Source organism: Pseudomyrmex gracilis, unplaced genomic scaffold, assembly GCF_002006095.1.
Source record: "Pseudomyrmex gracilis isolate BER0280 unplaced genomic scaffold, ASM200609v1 scaffold_15, whole genome shotgun sequence".
NCBI classification, from domain to species: domain Eukaryota; kingdom Metazoa; phylum Arthropoda; class Insecta; order Hymenoptera; family Formicidae; genus Pseudomyrmex; species Pseudomyrmex gracilis.
This window is the reverse complement of record NW_018020599.1, coordinates 1298394-1321661: the sequence shown is the minus strand read 5'-3', so window position 1 is coordinate 1321661 and position 23268 is coordinate 1298394. Positions and strand designations below refer to the sequence as shown.

General features: G+C 35.6%; 2 protein-coding genes and 1 long non-coding RNA gene across 11 annotated transcripts; 1 reads left to right on the top strand and 2 right to left on the bottom strand.

Annotated features, from left to right (window-relative positions):
- On the top strand, positions 1-22472 carry LOC109863978 (sodium-independent sulfate anion transporter-like). 9 transcript variants are annotated; one of them, XM_020444721.1, is made up of 13 exons: positions 14508-14686; positions 15164-15323; positions 16256-16299; positions 16948-17132; positions 17322-17517; positions 17643-17863; positions 18124-18277; positions 18746-18910; positions 19193-19354; positions 19565-19705; positions 20537-20682; positions 20894-21055; positions 21586-22471. In XM_020444721.1, coding segments are annotated over exons 3-13 (1677 nt in total). In that variant the 5' UTR covers positions 14508-14686; positions 15164-15323; positions 16256-16298; the 3' UTR covers positions 21730-22471. The 9 variants fall into 9 exon arrangements, with proteins under 9 accessions (XP_020300304.1, XP_020300310.1, XP_020300311.1 ...); XM_020444722.1 differs by having other exon boundaries at positions 15150-15323; XM_020444719.1 differs by having other exon boundaries at positions 14508-14809.
- On the bottom strand, positions 19637-21632 carry LOC109863981. Its single transcript, XR_002251395.1, has 3 exons — positions 21566-21632; positions 19773-20041; positions 19637-19712 (listed from the first exon to the last, which is right to left on the bottom strand). It is a non-coding gene; the product is annotated as an uncharacterized LOC109863981 (long non-coding RNA).
- Positions 22272-23201, bottom strand: LOC109863980. The gene is made up of 3 exons (XM_020444724.1): positions 22969-23201; positions 22705-22833; positions 22272-22488 (listed from the first exon to the last, which is right to left on the bottom strand). Exons 1-3 carry the CDS (start codon positions 23152-23154, stop codon positions 22285-22287), a joined length of 519 nt encoding a protein of 172 aa, XP_020300313.1. The 5' UTR covers positions 23155-23201; the 3' UTR covers positions 22272-22284.
- Between the last annotated feature and the right edge of the window lie 67 nt (positions 23202-23268).

Sequence of the window (23268 nt, the reverse complement as noted above, 5' to 3'; positions counted from 1 at the left end):
CCATAACAACGTGCGTGTGCGCTCGAAATCCGTTGAAAAATCGGATAGAAAGTGACACATCTGAACGTTAACATCTTATTCCGTTCGACGAGATAAACACGATCGTCACGTACAATCTGTGCGAGAGTTCGATAAGATTATGTGATCAAAAATACAATATTTTATTTAGTACAATCGAATTGTGTGGGAGAATGTTGTGATCAAATATAAAATCGCGCGGTCATGTCAGAAGTTACACTTCATCTTTAGATCTACGTCGGTACTTCTTTTACACTGTATACGCATATCCCCCCGAAGAATGTTGAATCAAGGTAAATATCTCTTTATTCTAATTTACTTTCTCTTAATTGTAGTTTTTATTGTCAACGGACTTGCATCAGTTTTATTTCTTGAATTGTATTTTTGGACAGTTCTTGACAAAGTCTTTTATCTTATTGGTGTGCCATATAAATTCCTGATAAGAATCGTATTCGCATAGTAAAGTGTGAACTGATACTTAGAACAAAACGTATCTACGGATACATGTATATTAAATTGCCGTATGTAAGAGAAAATTTAACTTTATATAACATCGAGTTTGTGCTACATAAGCGTACACGTATTAATAATTAAGTTTGCGTTGTGTGTCCACCTTGAAAAACTCGTAATTTACGTACATTATTATATATTTACGTAATTTACAACACAACGTAATTATTAATAATAAACGTGTACACTTATGTGGCACAAAAAATGATATTATACAAAGCTAAATTTTCTCTTACGTACGACAATTAAAAATACACGTATCCGTTTATTTTGTATAGAATATTAGCAAATTTTTCAAAGTGTGCAAAATGTTCCGCACACTTTGTATATTTTACACACTCTGTATGTTCTGTATATAAATTGCTATAAATATATTGAAAGAGTTTAAGCATATCTGTAATATGGAAATTATGTAGAAAGAGAGAGAGAACACGTTTAAAAAATAAAATTAATTTTATTTTGCAACGTGCAAAAGAAATATTGTGCTTTTATACTTGCGCACATGAAATATAAAAATATAAAGAGAAGTTGTTTTACGAGTATAACTGCACACGCTCTCGTAAAATTTGTCTAGCTCAAAGACAGATTCAACAAAAGCATAAAAATGTTTAAAAAGAGAGAGATACTTATATTCATGTTACATCGGTGCTTGCCATACTTTTGAATATCCAACAAAATTGTAAAATACGCGTAAAGATTACTTTTAATCGTTTTTTATATATCTGTATAAAATAATTCTTAAGCGTCTTAGCGCACGCGCATACATAAAAAAGAGAACATTAGAGGTTTCGTAAAACAAAGCTTCATCCTTCGCAATCAAGCAAAAGAGATATGGGATAAAAATAAAAAGATCTTATTTATATAAAAACAATATTATCTGTCTGTCTAATTCATCGGAAGCTCCGCTGCGACAAAACCGGAGAATGTAGCGCGAATGTTTCACCGAAAGAAAAATTCACTTACCTTTAATTAAGGAGAAAGATGTTCAGTTGCTGGCTAATTGGCTCAATTAAATTATCGTAACTTTTGGCACTTGGAAACGCGATAAAAAGATCTCCGTGCTGTCGCAACGGGTAAACGACGTCGAATTTTTTTAATTGCAGAAGAAATTTCGAACCTTCACGCGAGTGCAATGCCAAAAAGAACTAGATACGTTAAACGACCGAATTCCGTCTATTTGTCAGAAATCTTTCTGTTGAAATAAAACTTTTTAGCAAATTTTATACGTCAGCGTTTTCTCTTATATTCGTTTTTATGATTTTTTAAAATTTTTATTTGTAATTTGTATATTAATCAAGTCGTGTATTTAATCAAATGTATTTGAAACAAATAAATATTCTTCTGTAAAACGATGTGAAATTAAAAATATCTGTCGTCGATATCACAAATAAAAAATCGGTCTTATTAGCTTCTTAATGTCAAGCGACATAATAATATTTGATTGATGAGACTATAAATCGCCGCAATGTGTGTGTGTGTGTGAATATATAAATATTGTTTTAATCGTTTAGAAGTGCGAGAAAGAAGGAATAGAAACAGAAAGTCAGAGCTATTTAATTCTGTTACTTATTCAACTTCTATCTTTTTTCTTTAAATTACATTGTAAATTAAATTCATTTTCAATGCTACGAACATTTACCAGCACAGATAATTACTTTATTATTATGACAGCTGCTCGTTGTTGTTTCTGTTAACGATGATAGTAACGTTAAGCTACACGGAAACTGCGCGTTTATCACTACTTACGCGTACATAAACAAATTTGTTGATCTTGCATTTTCATTCTCGGGGATCTGCGCGGAGTTAGAATCCACATCGCAGACAAGACAAATTTTGCAACAGAAATTTCGCAATTTATCTCACGTGCCTGTCTTTCTTCTACATGATCGTAAATGTTAGTCAATATTTGTAACTGCGATCGCGAAAAATTGTTCGACTTCGGCGCATGTCGCGCGTGTTTTCCGCGAGATAAGTACATGCGCGCGTCAAAAAGTGGAGATATGCATTTTCTCTTCATAAATCAGGTGTAAGAAAACTTTTGCAGTAAGTTGAGCGCACTATTGAGTAATCCTTGGATTAAATTCGTGACTTGGAAGCTGATATCGGTTCATCGTCGCGAGTAATACACGAAGTTGTTCTTTATACGATACGTGCATTCATACGATAGAGCATAAAAATTGTGATATCGACGGGGTTGCACGAGATTTCTTCTTGTTCATATTTCTCAAAGTAGGATTCACTTTCTGTCTTTTTTGTTTTCATTAGACTCTTATCGGATTAGGTTACATTTCATTGACGGAACACACGTACTTTTTTTTTTATCACAGCTCCGACGAGACATTACTTTATCGATCGCTTCTTGTCGCTTTTTATCGGAAGCTTCACGAGAAACCCGTTATGGTAAATGTACCAGATATTCAAGAAGAATCCGTGCTTTCTTCGTTTTTTGCGGCGGCTTTAAATTGTATTTTCAATGTGAATCTGTGCGTTATGATCTTTTTGTGTAATTTTAACTAGAACTCTTTCTAAAAGTACGTTTTTTAGCTTTGTAAAGTGTCTCATGTCTTTTTCGCTTCTATAGAGAGTTTTTCGATCCACGTGTGCGCGTAATGATCCATGTAGAACACAGAAGCCCAGATAATGATCTGAGACCTGGAACATGTCACTATAATCTTTGTGTCAACAATACTGCTTGTTTAAACAGTGGTTTAAGATTGCAGTAGCTATAATAATTAAAAAAAAAACAATGTGTGTGTAATATATATGTTTACTGTGATATATTCCTCAAAAAAACGTCAAATTAATAAGAGAATGTGTAACACACGAGAGTGAATATTGAAACGTTTAAAATAGCCGTGAGATAAAAACAAACTCTCATGAAGTATTTGTGTATTATTCAACAAAACGCATAAATTTTTATGTAAAATAATTTCCATGTTTTCCATCTTTAGAAGTATTTAACAGAACAACAAGATTTTAATATTTATCGACGAAAATTTGGAAAATGCCAATATTTACGTGCGCCGGCACTTTGTAATCAAAACAAATTTCGAAGTACAATAGTAAATTTGTTTATTAATAGTAATTTTAACGTTTTTTTTTTTTTTATTTGTTCGCGTGGTTGCATAAAATAAAACTTGACTAATATACTTGCGAGAAGAAATAATAAAAAAATTACATTAAGTTAATCTAACTATGCGATACTTCGCGTGAGAAAGATAAGAGATACGAATTCTCGTGTATATATACAATGCAAATGTACAACAATATAATTCGCGCTACAATGCAGACATTCTCTGCAGACAAACCCTTTTATAAAAGTGGCGGTGTGAAAAATAAAGGTCGATTTTTACTTAAACGATCACTTTTTTTTATTAAATCAGTAGAAACGCAAGAAACGTTTGTAAGCGTATGCGCGCACATGGGAAAAATATACTCGCGCAAGAATGGATCGCATTATTTCTGAGCCTAAGTACGTGAAATCCGCACATAAACGGATTACTCCCGCCTACGCACATCTTCGTCTAAACTTGCGATATTTCATCGTCTATTAAGAGCGGGCGCATGTTTTTTGCGCATGAGTTTCGTCTGGTTCGTGTTTCCGTGCGTCGTTAGTCTTCTTGCGCTGAAACGACGCGGCGCGGCCTGACACAATGATAACCTACCTATTCGTCGCCGGTTTCAGCTTTTTCTTGGCTCAGACGGAAAGGTTTTGTTCCTCGCTAAACCTGCGCTTACGTGTTTTGTCCAATTTTTTTTTTTACCATGATTTTTCCTCCCGTCAAACCAAATCCGGTCTAAATATTCGAGAAATCAGATTTGTCCGTTTCTTACGATTTTACTGATTACGTGTATGGTCGCTTCGAAAGCGACGCGTTTTTCAAACAAAAATGAAAAAATTATCTATTGATTGCCAGCAGATTTTTGTTTTTATTAGCTGCGATAACCGATGTACGGTCGTGGATGTATCTGTGTGTTTGAATATTGTGGTTTTTCAATATCGAATCGCAGCAATTTTACCGTCTCGACTTGCAGAAGTCAAACATTTTCTATCGAAAATACATTTATACGTGATCGTCTTCTTTCCTCTCTTTTCTTTGTTATCGAGAAACATTGTTACGAAAAGAAAATACCAAGAAAGTATCTTGAGCTTTTTATGGTCAAGTAGTTTAATATTTTATTTTAAAAAAGAAACAAGTATTGTTATATGGAAATATTGCTTTCTTCGCGTGCGAGACGATCGAGGAAATAAATCTTACGTTCGATTCGCGAACGGACTGTTGTCTCGCGACAAAGTGTAAAGCGATTTATTATTTTTGTTTTCTCCTCGCACGCGCGAGAAGTGATACTCGTGTAATCCGTGTCACTAAATCTTGAGACACAAGGCTATCATCGCTCGACGAAGAATCGTCGAGTTGTTTTCTCGGCGACAGATTTGATGTCGCCCGTTGTCTCAACTACTTCGAATCTTTGTCACGGTACTTGACTGCTTTTGAGCGTCGCGCCATCCAGAAAGGATCATTTAACCGAACCCTTATGTATCAAGCAATGTCTTACTGTTTTTTTTTTTTTTTTTTTTTTTNTNNTTNTTTNTTTNTCTTTTGTTGAATCTGTATTGAAGGATTTGTTTCAGAAAGAGTTGTTGCTGTTTTGAAATGCGCATAAAGAGAATGTAAAAATATCTGGAAAACTGGCAAACGCAAACTTCAACTCTTTTTCGCAGAAAAATTTATTGTTTGTTAAACTCCGAACACAACAAACATAAGTTTCGCGAAAAAATCTCTGATTTCCATATATTTTCAAAACTTATAAGAATTAAAAAAAAAATTATATTTATGAAACTATTATATTTATGAAACTTATAAAACGTAACAAAAATATTAACATTCTCTCCGTTGATTATGTGAACAAGTAAGTAAAGTCAATTGTTTTGAATACACTGATTTGATTAATAAATCACTCGTTATAATGTAACATAAATCTGCTGCATTAATTTGACAAAATATTTCGCCGAGAGCAGAAACATTAGAGGAATCTCGCTCTCTGTTTTCGCCCTGTCAAGGTAGTGCTCAAGACAAATTAAGCCTTCAGAAACACAACCCGACGTGAAATCCTGTGGCGTCTGATTTATCTTCGCTCCCACCTATGTACATACCTGTGTGTGTTTCGCGTAATATCCGTTGCAGATAAACCACCCATACGCAGCTATTTACGCGTATCGTACGAATAATTAATACAACTCGACATTATGTTTCCCACGCAAAGCCCCGAAGAAATCGAAAAAAAAAAAAAAATCGTATTTACTGGAAATGTGCGCAAACTGTGTGACGTAAGCTTGAAAATGCGTGCAGATTCCTGTTGTTGTAAAAACGGGACTAAAATACATTCATTAAAAGTAAAACAACTGAATTCTCGCAATTAAATAACGTTCGCGAACTGTTAATTCCGTTTCTCGAATAAAAAAAAAAAAACGTGAGGAGTCTGTACCGTAGCGTACGTGTTCTTTTTATAATCCTTTGATTAGAGAGATAGAGAAATGTAACTCTATACATATAATTAAATATAAAACGTAAGTAAACTCTGACAAACTTTTTATATAACGTTTTTACTTAAAGCTTTACGTAAAGCGCAACTGTTTTGTGTTTCTTGCCAGCCTGTAGACATATTATTATATTTCACATCTGTGATTGTGTGAATATTAATATTAATAATATAACGTCAAAACAGACGACGTGTTTAAAGCACATCGGAGAGGATCCCGTACGATGATCCCGGGCGAGGATTTACAAAGTGAGAGGGATATGATAAGATAATTCCCTTCCTAGCATAAAATTTACGACATCCGCACTAAGCGCTAAAATATTCGATCTATCTGTACATCGAACAAATAATGAAAAAAAAAAAAAAAAACGCGCATCAAATAAAAAATTTCCCGTCACTGAGACACGATGTTTTATCATCTGTATAAACGCGAAGCGAAAATTACTGCTTTATTAGCAAGATGATGAATGCTTCTCGAACGTTAGAGCAAGTTTATATTACACACAAATGTGAGAAATTGGATCCACCGTAGTGGATATTAATATTTGCATAGTCGCTACATATGCTTATTGTTCGACCTCCTGCATTGCAATTCATCGTTATTCTACGGTATTCATTGGTATTCCTCCTAATTCAATTAGGTCAGGTTCGGTTTGCAGGAGTCGATAGGATATCCCGAGTTTAATTATGCATTTCGTTCGAACCGATGTAATTTCCAAATGAATCTATTGACAATTAGTAATCGCGTCACATCGCGCTGCGATAACCGAAACTTCAGATTTTCAACTTCGGCTCGCCATCAATCGCGATTCATTATCCGAGTATGAAGTTTGATCGCGTTTCCGACTCGAGTAATTTAATATCTAACGTATGGATGTGAGCTAATACTTCATATTTGACGTTATGTATGTGCTTCAATGACAGTCCACAATTTTCGATAGATGGATAGTGATAAAGTAATCCATTTAGCGGAAAACATGTGTGTGTGTGTGTAGTTAATAAGACTGTCAAAAAAAAAAAAAAAAAACCAATTAACAAACAATTGATAAAAAATAATTCGAAATATGTTTTGCTGCGATCTTGAATCTCTCCTTGACTATTGTGAGGAAAATAATATTTGTATTCGGGATTATTTTTTCTCATGAAGAAAATATACATTTAGTTTTTGTTTGATCTTGTTGAACGCCAGAACATACATGGTCTGATAGAGTTGTAACTTTGCTTTTAATATAATGTTTCTTTGACATTAAGCGAAGCGTTGCGCATTGTTTTCTAAAAGTGTTCTTACCAGTTGATGTGACATTTCAACTCGGTATACTTAATTAAATAAACTTAAAAAAAACATCAGCTCGGTTTTCTCATCAAGTTTCAAAAAACGCCTGTGGGTAAAACAGCTACTAAATGAGTCATTACAATAGCCGTAATATCGGCCCGCCGCGAAAAAATTGTAAAGCATCCGCAAGAAAGAGAATCTCGCGTGTGTATGTTCTTTCTATGTGCATTTTCCGTTTTCTCGCAGTTTCGCGCCATTAACTCCGGCTGTAACTTTTTCACGAAGGTACTCTGTATATAGATTTTAAGAGAAACGAATGAGAAGTCGCGAGAAACACGAAGAAAAACCGGGATTCAGAAAAAACGGGAGAACAAAAGTCGGACGTCAACTTTTCGCGCTCCTAATCAAGTCGACAGGCTTCGCATATTTCTGATGACACAATGACGGTTTTTTTCCAATCACGTTGGTTTCCGTTGATCTTTACTCTCACAAATGCAAAATTCTCACACCTTATAACACCTCGAAGAGCGAAAACTGTCGTGTCAAAATTCATCGTGCATCGACGTTTCGCAATCATATATTACTCTAGATCGAAATTATTTTGCAAATATTTAACGAGCCATATTATTTTATGTCTTTGTAAAAAAATCAAACGCTTAACACAAAACATTGTTTTGGAAAATATATGTATAAGATTGAAATTTAAATTAAAACTGTAGAAAATTAGTTTTTAAGTTAATTTTTTTAAAATTAAATTGAAAGATAAAAGTAATCAAGAGAGAAAAAGCATAAAAACTATTGAGTCATCGTCATGTTGAGTTTTCTTCAATAAAGTTCGCCACTATAATAAAAGCAATTATACGGTTAATTTTATTTTATTATAACAGATTATATCACTTTTCGAATCGACAAATATTTAATGTACAAACAAACTGATCAACACCGGTGATTACAATATTACGCGTAAATATTATGCATATGCCTTTATTATATTATCACTGAGCGATACAATGAACGTGAATTTAATTTTGTAACTGCAAAATACATAATTTATAGAATAATAGATCTTTGTCAATTATAAAATTATGCTGACCATGATCTTGATCAATGTGTGTTTACGTTAAGATTTAACAGTAAATGTAAAATTAAACAAAAGTATCATCTTTTCAGAAATAGCACAATTGTGTACAATCTGTTTTCTCGAAATATTTTTCAAAATTTTTTTCTAAGATCTTTCTGGCACAAATGGCAAATCCACTTTTATCCCCGCGAGAGTGCACTTTACTTTATTTTAAGCCACACATGTGATGTTAAAGAGCATGAATAAAATCAATTACGTTACGAATCTCCATATAATCGTAGACTTAGCGTGTATCCTCAAGATTTCTCGATCACGATTTGATGCAGATCGTGAACGTGCCGTCGCAAGGATCGCACGGGAAACTTTCCGCGCACGACAACGCAACCATCACAAAAATGATTGGAGCGGTACGAGCAGAATTAATTGCACGCCACGCCAAGATAATCAGTGTAGCGTTCTCGTCGCGCTCTTTGAATTCTAATTGTTTCGCCAAAATGTAGTAATTAAATTCATCTGGCGGAAAACTCGCGAGGTCGCGGGGATAAGCGAAGCGGGGGAAGTCGACACTTTGGAGAGCATATTAGCCGTGGTAATTAATTTTAAACTCGAGAGATTCGGCGGAAACATATCTACTGCAGACAAAACCGAGATGTCCTGTACAAATGTGCTACAAAAAAAGAGCAATTTTGCAGCAAACGTAATTTGAGTTCTTTCTTTCGCGTTGTGTACAGAAACTTTTACGAAAAATATGCAAATCACAAGATATATAATGTACATATGTATTCAACAAATAATCAAACACATTAATTTCGAATTGATTGTAAATGCGCTTTTAATGCAATATTTCGAATAGCACTTTTGATGAGATTTAACATTATTGTATTAATAATCATGTGTTGCGTACTAAATATTTGTTACTTTCGCGATTTGCATAGCAAATAATCATATTATTTAATTATCAGAAGATTAATAATGAAATCGGATTGCGTCACGCAATAATGTATAAAAGTTCCAATGACGGAATCGGACTTTCGAAGCTATCAGTTGGGCGTTATTTAAAATTAGATGGACTTGCGTTGTTCTTTTTTTTTTCGATAATTCAACGGTGTGCAAGTGCACCTGCCGCTCGCGTCGAAAAGTAAATCACTGTGATATCTCTGTGTGTAAAAAAAGCAAATGGTAGGCGTATCACGTTTGACATTTTAACGGATGTTATTCATTTGAGGAGAGACCAGTGGGAGTCGAAATGTCGAAACTTATCTACGAAAGACGAGCTTAATAAAATCTGTGGCAATGTTATCACGTGCAATAATCTTTGACATAAAGAAAACCCACACCCACGGAGTGACGCAAATGTATCGCGCTAAATTAAAATGTATGGTAGAGACTATTTGTCTGCATGAACAACTGAATTGTTTTAAAGCTCGACTACACACACGTGTTTGATCACGATCAAAAATCGTGATCATAAAATTGGCAAACCACCGTAAATGGTAGGAGTATATGTCACTACAAAGCATCTCTCTTGAAAGTACTCTCGATGTAATGTATCTTTCTTGAGCATGATGCATCGCCCACTCTCAAATATACATATTAGAGCGTTCATCATCCCTTATTCCGGAAAACTATTTTTATTTACGATCGCGACGACGACTTGCTAATGTGCGACGTAATCTTTCACAGAGAGACCGTAATTGACTGTGAAAGGATGGAAGAAACGATAATTATTTGCGTACTGTGAGATTAAACTGAAATATATGTAAATATCTTGCGCATTTTACTGTAAATTCTATTTGAACACACTTTCCGCCTCTGTTGGAAAAATTCCCTTTTTCCGAATTCGACTCGAAATCACATGGTATTTAATTTTAATACGCGGCGAAATAAAACTGCAAGCTTGGATTGTGTGTGGATAAAATTAAATTTAAATTTATTATTGTAATGGGTGTTGTAATTACACGGTCTTTGTGTGCAAGACACATTTAATATTTATTTTAACTAATGAATATAAAATATTTTAGTATTTGCTCCTATTATGTATGTGATTCTATTTAATGGATTTTTACAGCAATATAGTAAAAAGATCAACGAGACACAGATACTGTTTCGCGGAGAACGATAAAATCTTCCCATCTTTCCAAAAAAAAACAGGAAAAAAGAAAAACCTTGGTTGTATACATTTTATACTAAAGTGCAAAACTTTAAAGTAACTTGTTTATGTGCGATTTTGTATTGCTTTGTATCTCTAACAAATAAACAAAAACAAGAAGAACACGTACTTTGATTAAAAAGTTCATCTAAGCACAACTTTGTAACAAAAATATTTGGATATATCTCTTATACATATTTCCTAACTTAATAAAAACAAAGAGTTTGAACATAAAAATCACGGTATCGCAGCAGTTTTGTTATTGAAAGTAATCCAGAACGGAAGCTTGTTTTTGTATAAAATAAAAAACATTACTTTCGCCACGCGGTTGAATATTACATGTGTAGTAATATTTTTCTATTGTTTCTATTCTCTCTATTTTATACACAAACACGCATATGAGAATAGAGAATCACGTTAAAAAAACTAAACTCTAAAAAAAAGCGAAGAAAATTAACTCTTCGTGGACCGACTTTTGAAAATGTTTCCTAGTTGGACTGACTAAAAAAGTGATTTGACTGAATCTGTGAGACTCACGCGACTTTAAAATTGAACATCTCTGCGAATAAACAATATTTTTCAATTTTGTTTGTATTTTTTTGAATCGAAAGTTTGAACGATTCTGCGTCAATAAAAAAAAATAAAAAAAAACAAAACAAATAAAAAAAATCTAGTAGTTTCCAAAACATAAGCGTAAAAAGAAAAAAATTTTTACTAGAGACGCCAATGCGCAATTTTTGAGTGAATCTGGGAGATGTCAGTCTACAAAGGGTTAATTTACGAACTATTATATAATAGAACAACTCAGACACTTAATAACAATTAATCTCGTACTTCAAATTCGCAAAGTGTTTTTGCTTACCTCGTTGTGTCCTGGTCGACAAAATCAATCTCCGTACGTGCCATTACGGCGTCTTGCGTCTCCAAATCTTGATACTCGTTTTGAACGATGTACATCAGTACGTTCATGGCGAGAAATTTCGAGATCACAAAAACAAGCGCGACGACAGCTGCCGTTCTACGTTTTGTTGCACGTTTTGTCCCACCGCCGTCGTCATCGCGTCGACGACGCGCGGAATAACACAAGCGAACAGACACGAATTTCACTTTAATAAATTTCTTTCGCCGACAAATAACGCGGCGCGTAAAACAAAGTGAGCGAACCGTCGCGTCGTTCGCCGAGATTAAAATTTCCTTGTTTCCTCTCTCATTAAAATTTTGCGTCGGTTCTGTAAAACGTCGTCGATGTACATTGCGTTAAATCGTTACTCGAGTTATTATTAGATTTAATTGTCCGCGCCGTATGAATTTATTCACGCCGATAGAGACGCCGCGATCTCGTTGTCGCACTCGTTGTTAACCACGTTACGGTTTATTGTGCGTCGCCATTGTAATGCAAACTCCGCGTCAATTTCGTTGATTGCTTTTCAGGTCTCTCTTTCTCTCTCTTTTTCTCGTCGCTCCATAATCGCGCACGGTTGAAACACAGTTTTCCGCCAGAGGAAACGCACACAGGAATGATTAACGACGTAATATAAAATTACACCGTGAGTCCATTATTGCGCATATTGTCCTTCGGACGAGATTACTTGCTGCAAAGTCTCTCTTCTGCGCACTTTGTGACCAATTATCACGACACGATTATCCTTGTAGTTGCGGCAGCAGCTTGAAACAAATAAATAATTTTATACTCCGTCTAACGTGCGCACGTTAACGTTGAAGTGAGAAATCACAAATGTCTTTTGTCAAAGTTTATACAGATAATAATTTATGAATAGTTTTTACGAATAGTTTGCGCGAACAGTTCAACAATCTGCATAACATTTATGCAACTCGCGAAGACGCTGGAAATTTTTTTTTTTTTTTTTTTTTTTATTATCACTTTTCGCTATTAAAACTTTCACGTAGTCGGAAATTTCGTTCTGACACTGAAGCGTATCAATCGTCGTTCTAAAATTTTTTAAATTTTCTGTCGCTTGCCGTCCAGTTGTTTCGCATGTACAACTATATCAAAGCTTTTACGTCAATTTTCAATAACACGTGAAACAAGGAAATTTTTTGCAACATATTTTTAAAATTTACTTGTGAAAAATAACGATCTGTACACGTTCTGATGTACATAAATATAACATTTGTTTTGAAAAGTTTTTGTTTCACTTTCAAAGATAAAAAAAAAACATTGTTACTTGTCAGTTAAAACTTTTTCATATAAATAAATAAATCAATAGATAAGTGTGAAGAGTTGCAACGTGAGTTTTGCTACGCTTTGTGTGCAAGCAATGTCAATAAGTCAATAATAAAACAATTGTCAAAATTTCTTATCTATCAATTATGTACGTGACAAGATAAGTCGGTTATTGAGTGATTACAAATGAAAAAGGTAATTATACCTCCTTGATGTACATCAAGCCGGTATGTATATAATTAAAACGATCATATATCGATAAATCAACATTTCTTGACTCGACATTCATTGATCAAAATGTCGCTCTGACTGCATTAACGGACGAATAAAAATTAGCAGTTTCGAGATATTTGCACGTTTTTTTTTGTCTTTTGTTTTCTCTTTCTTCTTTTTTCTCTCTCTCTCTCTCGAATGCCGCGATTGTGTGGCGATGCTGTCGCGTTTGACAGTCTCGCGACGAAGAGCTTCGCTGTTTCGCGCGGCACTGAGAAGCGCCGGTTGCTCATTCATCGTCGACACCCCGCAAACTCACACACACGTACACCCCACAACCGTCGTCGCGCAGGCGTTGCACCCTCTCGTCGTTCTCGACGACGTCGCGACGCGCGTCGCTGCTGAGAACAAGAGATAGGAAAGAAATCAAGAGTTCTCTCGCACATCGCGCGCGCGTTTTCTGTGAAGCGCGCGACCCGAAAACGACGCGATCACGCAAGGTGGCGAGTCGACAATGATTTATCGTCATTTGCTCCGTTCTCGCAGAAGAAAGCGAGTTAGAAACGGTATTTGGCGGGAGCACGATTTATGGAATCTGTGGATTCTTTCGCCACGTTCGATATATCGTCGAACAACTTTGCGCGCTTTGTTTTGCGCAAATTTAAGGAACTGAGCGGGATAACAAAAGCTCACAGAATGTGGGCGAGAAGAGTCGAGAACTCGCGAGCAATTTCAAAACGAGATTGAAAAAGTCGATGCAATACGAGCGTGTACTTGACTAGCCAGCGTCATAAAAAAGGTTGACGTTCGTTGCTGCGCGTTTTTGTTTCTTTATGGAAATATATATAAATATAGAAATTGTTTTCGGTTTTTTTTGAGTGATATAATAATTGAGTAATTTTTAGAAGATTATTAAACTAATATACGCACACACACATATGTATAATATAAAAAAACATGAAATTTCACGAAGAGTAACTAAGAATACTACAAACAAAATTGCGAAATAATTTAAAATACACTGTTAAAATAATTAAATATAAATGTTTTTAGTACAAATTTGTATCTTGTATTTTTTTTTATTTTCAGAAAAGATCTCTATAATAAGGTTTTGTTTCTGACTTATAACTACCAGTATATTTGCAACTACCAGTTCTGCTGACTGAATTTGAAATTACTGTGATTTTACAGATAACGCGATTTAAGCAAAGTCCGGATAACATCGTAAACGAATTAAGCGAATGCCGCTGGCTAGGCATTATATAATGAGTAATCAAAATATGGCAATCTTGTTGCGCAAAGTCTAGCTTGAGTTTCGCTTTGATACAACCGAGTGTCTCGCCTTTCACGACCATCGACGCTCCACGTTCGTCAAAGAGGGAAAGGAGGGAAACGGGGGAACTCCAAACGCCTTGCTCTCTCTCTTCGCTTCTCCTCTCTCTCTCTCTCTCTCTTTCTCTCTCTCCCTCTCTCTCTTGCGAGGAACCTACAATATCACAAGTTTCTATAACCGGCTGTTATACCGTGTTCCGACGCAAAGCGATAACTTCGACCGAACGCTGTGCGTGGCGTTCGTTTAAAGCGGAATTCACATCGGTTATGTACTAATCGTAAATCGCTGTTGAACTTTTCTCTTTCGCATCAACGATTCGATCAAGTTGATACCGAGTTATTCGCGAGTGGGAGTTTCTACTGACGAAAGCGCGTTCGGTGAATGTGCGTATATTTGTTGTGTATTTTACATGCGGTCGGAGAGAAATACAGCTTATTCGTGTTTTAAACGCGTTACGAATTCCTGAATTCTCTGATTCTCAAAATTTAATGCATTTAAATTCGTGCGTAAGTCGAGAGATATTTTACGTACGATTACATTGTATTTAATTACTTAATAATAATAATGCTTTTTTATTGTCAACAAACTTAACTGTTGACATCATTAATTACCTTTATCAGATGTTAATTAATATAGGAACAATATTTGTTATTGTTAATTCAGCTCTCTGCAATGCAAAATAAAAACTTTTAGAATTACAAATGAATTGAATAAATGTACTTCGGACGTTTCTACAGTAAAATACTCTTTATTATATGACTAATATTGTGGAGTAAGCTTTAAGACATAAATTTCAACGGCTTTGGATGCGCGTTGCCAATCGCGATTAATTCTAATGATAAGCAGATTTTTGTAATTAGAGATGATGCACAACGATGGAATGATAGTCGCTTACATAATGCCGATCCTACAACGATATGTCGTTACTTGTGATTTATTACAAAAAACCGAACGGTAGCGAGTGAGTCGGTGCGAGACCGTCTATCAACGAAGTACGGACACTCTCGCGTCAAGTGTGTGGTGCGTGTTGTATATATAGAATATAAAGACGCGTTTGAATCAAATGCTGTGTTCCAGCATTGATTATGAAATAAAGTGCATATTCTCTTCTGAACTGTAACTTGTTGTTGTCGGTTGTTTTTTCTTATTGATTTCTTCGTGAATATCAACCGATTTGATGATGATAAGTGATAGATGCGCACGCGGAAATTGGAATTTATAAAAAATGATGGTTCAGCGAAAATGAAAACTTGAAAAAACTAGACTAGTATTGAAACTGACACGCGTTTGCTTTTGTATATATTTGGTTATATAAACACCAACTTGGGTTTTACTGTTTGATTTTTTTTTCCATTTTATTGTTTACCAAAACAGTGAGATACTACGAAATATTTTGTCTGTTGTATATCAAACAATTGTCTCTGTTTTGTATATATCAAATTTTTGTTTTGATTTATACAATACATGTGTACAAATTCTCTGCGTGCATTTAGAATTCTGATATATCAAAATTTATAAATTTATATTTCACAAATGTTATTTTTTCATTTTAGTCTTTTTATCTTTTTTTTATCATATCTGAAGTGCTAAAGCACAATGTTTTTTTGTTCTTATTGTTGCAACAAATCTGCACGTTAAAAAAATATATATCTCACTTTGAGATAAAAACCTCTTGTAAAAATTTAGATTTTATGATCGGTAACTTTCCAAAAACCTGCGGGAGTTATTTTTGATCGCAGTAAACTCGAAATTCAATGTTACAACTGGATTGGTTTCACTAAGCAAATTATTGTAAACTACTACTTATTTTTGAAAGAGTTAATTGCTGTTAACGCTTAATCGGTAGTCGAGTCATTCCGGAGGGAATTAGCTTATTATCATCCGTTATCGGAAAAAACCGTGTGGAATATTGTCACGCGCATTTGTCTGCATTTTTTTTTTTTTTTCAAAAGCGAATAAAGTACTGGGTCAGAGAGCAGCGATCTACGGTGCACAAGTGAGTAAACAAGAAATCCGTTTTTTGTGTTTTTGTTATTGTAGCGAACGAAGTAACAGATATTTTCTGTTTTCTCTTCTCCGTCTCTTTTCTCTTTTCGCATACATTTTTCTTGTCAGAAAATTACATCATTTTTGCACGTGCCGGATAAATTTGGAAATTTTGTCACCGAGTCTCGTGAGACTCATGTTGCCCTCGCTATTTTCTCATATCAAGGTCTCAATTGAAGAACTGAATAGATTGGGTTGATGTGTGTTCCCAGAAGAGAAGATGATCTGAGCGAAAGAATTGAAGCAGTGACTTGCTAACCGACACTAAATAAATCTCTTTGGATATTTTTCTTTGTACAATATAACTCATCTCTGACTCTACAATCTCTATACAATAATTACGTCTCTATAAGACGATACTCGTCTTATCTTAATTTAAATAGCTTTTCAATAATTTTTCGCGCAAAAAAATGTCGACAAGTTGTTGATATCAAGTTTTTTTTCTAGCGCGAAAAATATATATATTTTTTTAACAAAAGCGTGAAAAATGGATAGACGAAACAATTTAATTAAAAAACGGGGAGCCGGACACATTTTTCAGAGAATTGAAAAAAACGAAAAATAGCGATGCAAATAAATATTCCGTTTCTGTTTTCAGTGGCTAAGTGGTGCAGAAAAGATAAATGGCGCAAGTATGTTACGCGAAGATTGCCATTTCTCGGCTGGGCGCCGCGATACAAACCCACGTGGCTCCTGCAGGATGCGTTGGCCGGCATCACGGTCGGTCTCACAGCCGTGCCTCAAGGCATCGCTTACGGTACCGTTGCCGGTTTAAATCCTCAGGTAAAACAATCGTCGTCGTACATGAATGTTTCGTATTGCACACACACACACACACACACACACACATACACATCTAGAGTTAAATCGGTCATTGAAATTGCAAGTATAAATCAGAAAATACGAGACAAAAAATCTATTGTTATTAACAACCTGTACTTAAATCTCGTACAATGTGTTATGATCTTGTAGTACGGACTGTACGCAGCATTCATGCCATCGTTTATTTACGTCATTTTCGGTTCATGCGAAAACATCACCATCGGCCCGACAGCCATTATGGCCACCATGGTTCAGCCGTTGGTCGCAAATTACGGTGCTGACATAGCGGTGCTGATCGCCTTTTTGAAAGGCTGCATAATCGCATTTCTAGGAATTTTTCACTTAGGTACGTTTTAGTTTAAAAACGACGGACTTTGAGAGAAAATACAAAATTTCTTTGATAAATCGCGTATTTGCGCTTAAACACGCGAAATTTGCGTCTGACTGAAGTGTTTGTTGTTTCATTTAAAGGCTTCTTGCTGGATTTCATATCGCTTCCAGTAATCACTGGCTTTACTTCAGCCGCGGCGATCAATATAGCGTCTTCCCAGTTCAAGTCGCTTCTAGGCATTCCCGGCAGAACCGAGAGTTTTCTGGATTCCTTAAAAGCGATCTTCAACAATCTCCACGAGATCCGGTACGAAGATACTTTGCTGGGAGTCGGAACAATCGTTGTTTTAGTTCTGCTCAAGGTGCAAAAAAGAAACTTCAGTTCTCTTATCAAGTTTAAGATCAGTTTTCTGTTTCTGTGAGTATACACATTGCTGTACACAAGCAACAGATTGGATAATCGCTTTCCTTAATTTCTTGTTTAAGCGGCATTAGTTGTCGCGATTTATGTTGCAACGTAACTATGCGAATTTCCATTTTCTCTCGTCAATGCAAGTATTTGTTTTTAACAAAATTTGGAAAAGATAATTTTATAATAATAAGATCTTGTATGTTTCAACAGAACATACCAGGCCGACGTAAAGGAACAATTGTTCAAAAAATAGGATGGCTTCTCGCCCTGTCTCGCAACGCGTTAGTCGTAATTGTAGGCACGGTTATGGCATACCTCTTCTACGTTAATAATCCAGATAATCCTTTTCCCTTCAAATTAACGGGTGAGTAGAGAAGAATAATTTGTTTGTGACGTTAGAACTTTTTAAATAATAATAATTAATAATATATCGAAACAACTTCTATTGATTTGACGCAGTATAAGTGTAGGTGTAGTTAGCACACAAGTTTCATAAATCATTGCATTATCGACGTTTTCTCTCGATATGTTCTGAAAGTTATGGAATTGAGTTCGGATAATTTATTCCATTACTATACAATCGCAATAAATTGGCGACAATAAATCTGGCTTATTAATCGTCAAAGTTAGTTAATGGTTCAATATCTGTCGTGTCGAGAACTAAAATTTGAATTTCTGTTGAAAATCTATTTCGCTGTACAATTATTTTCGATATTACACGTGTAATCATTAGTTTTTATCACGCGTGTTATATCGTGATTGAAATACATTGTTCGAGTGATTGGTGACTGGGGTCACTCAAATCACGCGAGATACAAAATATTGTTCACAGGATCGATGGATCAGGGTTTGCCACCGTTTGCGCCCCCGCCATTCTCCACAACCTTTCAAAATCGGACCTACGAATTTTTAGAATTAACCAGCGCAATGGGAACGACGCTGTTCACGATACCGATTGTGTCGACTATCGAGCACATAGCCATCGCGAAAGCCTTTGGTAACTAACCAATTTTGTCACTGTCATTTCGCCACTGCTGTTGGCCGAAGTTACGGAAAGAAAGCGAGCGTAAAACTCGAACAAAAGAAAAAGACTTTTTTTTACGTGTGTCACACGAACGCATTTGCTGTCTTTTGTCGAAAAATCTTTGCGTTTTTTTACCGCTCTATCTCTTGTTACCGGTCTCTGTTTTGTTTACACGATACATTGTTATTTTCGAGCAGCGTCGGATCGACTCTGCGTTCGTTTGACAAGAGTAATCGAACACGGATTATATTTTAGCAAAGGGCAAATCTCTGGACGCCACGCAGGAGATGATCGCTTTGGGAATCTGCAATATCTTCGGATCTTTCGTCCGCTCAATGCCGGTCACAGGATCATTCACACGAACAGCCGTCAATCACGCGTCCGGCGTGAGAACTCCTTTGGGGGGAATATTTACAGGTACGTGAGAGATTATCCGCAGAGCGACTCTACAAAAAATGTGTTTTATAATAATTTTATGTAAAAAATTTTGATTCTGAAAGATATAATATTGTGATTACACTTTTTTTGTAAAATAATTTATTTTTTCTCTTAATTTATTCGCTTATCGTATTATGTGCGGCGTTTCTCGGACGGTTGGTTTTCGTTTTTACAATCAGATTATTTCAGGTGGTCTGGTGTTGCTCGCGCTCGGTCTTCTGACCTCTACCTTCCGATTTATACCAAAAGCGGTATTAGCCGGCCTCATCATATGCGCCATGTACTACATGCTTGATTTTTCAACGTACACCTTGCTTTGGCACGCTAGAAGTAAGTTCTAAGACAAATTTCTCTCTCTCTCTCTCTCTCTCCTTTTCTCGTTTTTTATTCAACTCACCTACACACTGGTCTAACCAGTGTAGCGTCAATGGTGTACAAAGAAAACGACATTGGAGCACGAGAGCTGCCGCCCACACCCGAGTTGCATTTGCAGCGCATTTGTTCTCTCGGAAAGCCCGCGTGAAACAATAATGCTTGAACGTGTCCTTGGCTGCATTTATTGTTAAAGCGAAACGGCGTGTTGGTTTCCAACTTTTGCCGTGGGTTTCATCTGCACTTCCCCGGTAGATTCAAGAGCGTCAGAAGATAGTAAGCATCGGTGCAAACCTTGAATGCAAATGATCGATATTATTATTTTTTTTTTTTTTGCTGCGATAGAGAAGTCGAGTACAGTCATGTGAACAATTGTATTTTATTCAGCCGAAAAATCACCTGTTCTAAGTTTTCACGATACATAACTTGTGATAGACTTTAGATTTTTTTTATAATCGTATTATAAACTGATTAAAGCTAAGTGTTTCTTTTCCGCGCACTTTCAGCTCTCGAAGACAGAAAATACTACCTAATAAGTGTGGGAAAATAAACGTCTCGTCCCGACAAAACGTTCCGAATTAATACGGATCTGTTTTCGCGCAAACTTATTATAAATAAATAACGACTGAAAATCACGAAGAATATACAATAACAACGTGATCGCAACTTTACGTTTTGATGTATCAAATGAACGAAATACGTTATATAACAACAATATTATATGTGCTATTTATTATGTTAAAATACCAAGTTTGTATACATTTTACAAATATTTGTGTATTTTTACAGAGGTCGATTTCATCGTGATGATCTTGACGTTGTTTCCATGCGTCTTTCTTGGTCTGGAGTATGGAATATTAATTGGCATTTTGGTCAATTTTGTAGCGTTACTGTATTTTTCAGCAAAACCGTGCATTCAGACAAAAATTGAACAGGTAACGCAGTAATGAAAAATAAATAAATTCTTTTATTTTGTAATTTTTGATATTTTTTATAATAACGATCTCCGTATGCAGAGTATCGTGATATAACTAAGAACGAGTGTTCTTTTTCTTACGATTTACGAAACGCGAATAGAATGATGAAAGATAGTACGCGGTGTCCGATGATAACGAATATAAAGTCATCGTTCTGTCTGAAACGCAGATCGAAGGGGAAACCGTGATAGTTGTCATACCCGAAGAGGCGGTGGCTTTCCCGGCGGCGGAGCGTTTACGCGCTAGCATAATGAAGCTTTCCGGTGAGAGCGAATGCAATGTGATACTGGATTGTAAAAACCTCAAGAGGATTGACGTTACGGTCGCTAAGGTGAGGTCTTGTTCGCGATCGATGTGAAAGACGCGAATATCGGAAATAAGTTCTAAGTTCTTTGCGATAGACTCGGGAAAAAAAGGTCGCGGGCAAACAGGCACAAAAACCGTGGTAATAATAATCGAGCGGTATCGATGACGAGCGTTCCTTTATCTCACGCTCGAGTGGAATAAGAAGATTTCGCAAGTGATCTTCTTATTTCTGACTTTTTCTAAATTGCCGTTAAGAGTAAAAGAAATGAGGACATCTTATGCGTAAATACAGAGAGATTCACTATTACACGAGTTTATTCAGCGGATTCGCCGAAAGTAATTATTCCTCTGAATAATGAATACAAAACGGAATTTGAGCTACTTCGAAAAAAAAAAAAAAAAAACATGTATTCAAGAAAGTGAATTATTCCCTTTTTTTGCGTATGCAAAAGAAAACGTTCTTCTAAAGATATTAATTATATTTTATCGTGTAAAATAATTCACGGAATTTAGTGTTATATAATTAACAGAAAACCTTTTGTGTGTCTCCCGCAGAATTTGAAGCTTTTGGCAAAGGATCTGTCAGTACGTGGACAAACGATTGTCTGCAGTAATTGCTGCGAGAACATAGACGTCATTCTGAGGACCGTAGCACCGGAACTATTAAACGTCAAAGAGAACGGAGCTCATCACGGCTGAGGGAAACTCTTCCTTCAGACATCACAAAACGAGCTCATTAGAATCTGCGGATGACTACTGTGATTTAGGCGGTCACATAAGATTTAAATAAAAATACAAATTTGACTGTCAGATTCTTTCTTCTAACGCAGTGCTATTTCTCTCGAGTTGGGCAGTAAAGTATTTACTGTTCATTAAGTTGTTTGTCCGAATCGCACGCGCAATTTGTGCGGTCCAAAGAAAAAGCGCGGGAAAACGCTTGAACAAAATAGAACAAAAATAGTAGAAATGTAATGTAAACGTAGACTATGCAAGGTAATAAATAAACTTTGTTTTTACAATTCGAACGTTTCTATTCAATTGCCTCGTTAGTTCTCTCTTCTCTTAAAAAAAAGTCGAGTGTAATAACGTTCTCTTGAATCATTATCTCAATGTCATTTGTCGCTATTTTTATCGCGATGCTGATTGGTTGTTTTTGCGGTTTGCTTCGCGTAACATTGAGCCAAATAAGTTTAACAGTTTTTAATTTCGTTTCTTTAAAACAATAGTCTGTTTTCAACACAAGACGTTTCGATACTAGAATTTTGTTAAATTTTGACCCAATCTCTGATGATAACTGCCAGTGTGTTGTTCCATTGTCTCGTTTTCGCGCAAAATCCAGTAACAGATCTTGCAGTATGGTTTACAGTGAAACTTAACATGCGTAGATAGAGAAAATAAAGTGGCGATTGGTTCCTGACAGAAATTACATTTGTATTCTAAATCCCGTCGGCCTGCAACCTAAAACAATGAAAAAAGTAATAAAAATATATAATAATAATAATAACAATAATAATAAAGCCACAAAAGTCGGAAAATTCTTCAATTTTTAAATAGTTGATACATCTTTAAAAAACTCAAACAAAAGAAGGCGAGACAGAATATCTTTATTTAAGAGAGAGAAAGAGTTATCGCAACAGAATTAAATTTCGAATTTTCTAAGTAACTATTACTTACAACAGCATCACCACTACCATCATGAGCTGCTTTTTCTGGAACTACAGTATACGTCGACGTCTTCGAGCCAACATTTGGTTTTCGCTTTAGTTGTAATTGGAGTATAAATGGTCGTTTTTGTACTTCCAGCTGCAAGTATACACGTTTACTTTGACGAATCGAGACTTTACGAATCATATCAATGAGTAATAATTTTTATTTAAATTCTAATAATTGTTGGCTGTCGCATTATAGAAGCAACTTTTCAAAGTCTCTATGAGATACCTTTTTCACGGTCTGCATAGAGGTAGGAATGTCATAAATGAAGTCCTTCTTCATCATTTTTTCACTGACGTTGCGATTACACCGCAAATTGTATTTGCAAGTATCCGCCACTTTAGCAGTTGAAGATACAACCTCGACTTTTTGGAAAGCGTTCATATTTCTATGCATTTTTTTGGCGTTAGTCATTTATTTTCCTCGTGTTTATGTACGTCCGTCAATCGATCGCAAAACAAAAGCTTTGCGTTATTGTATAACATATCTACATACGCAATAATTGATTGAAAATATCAGAAATGGTTA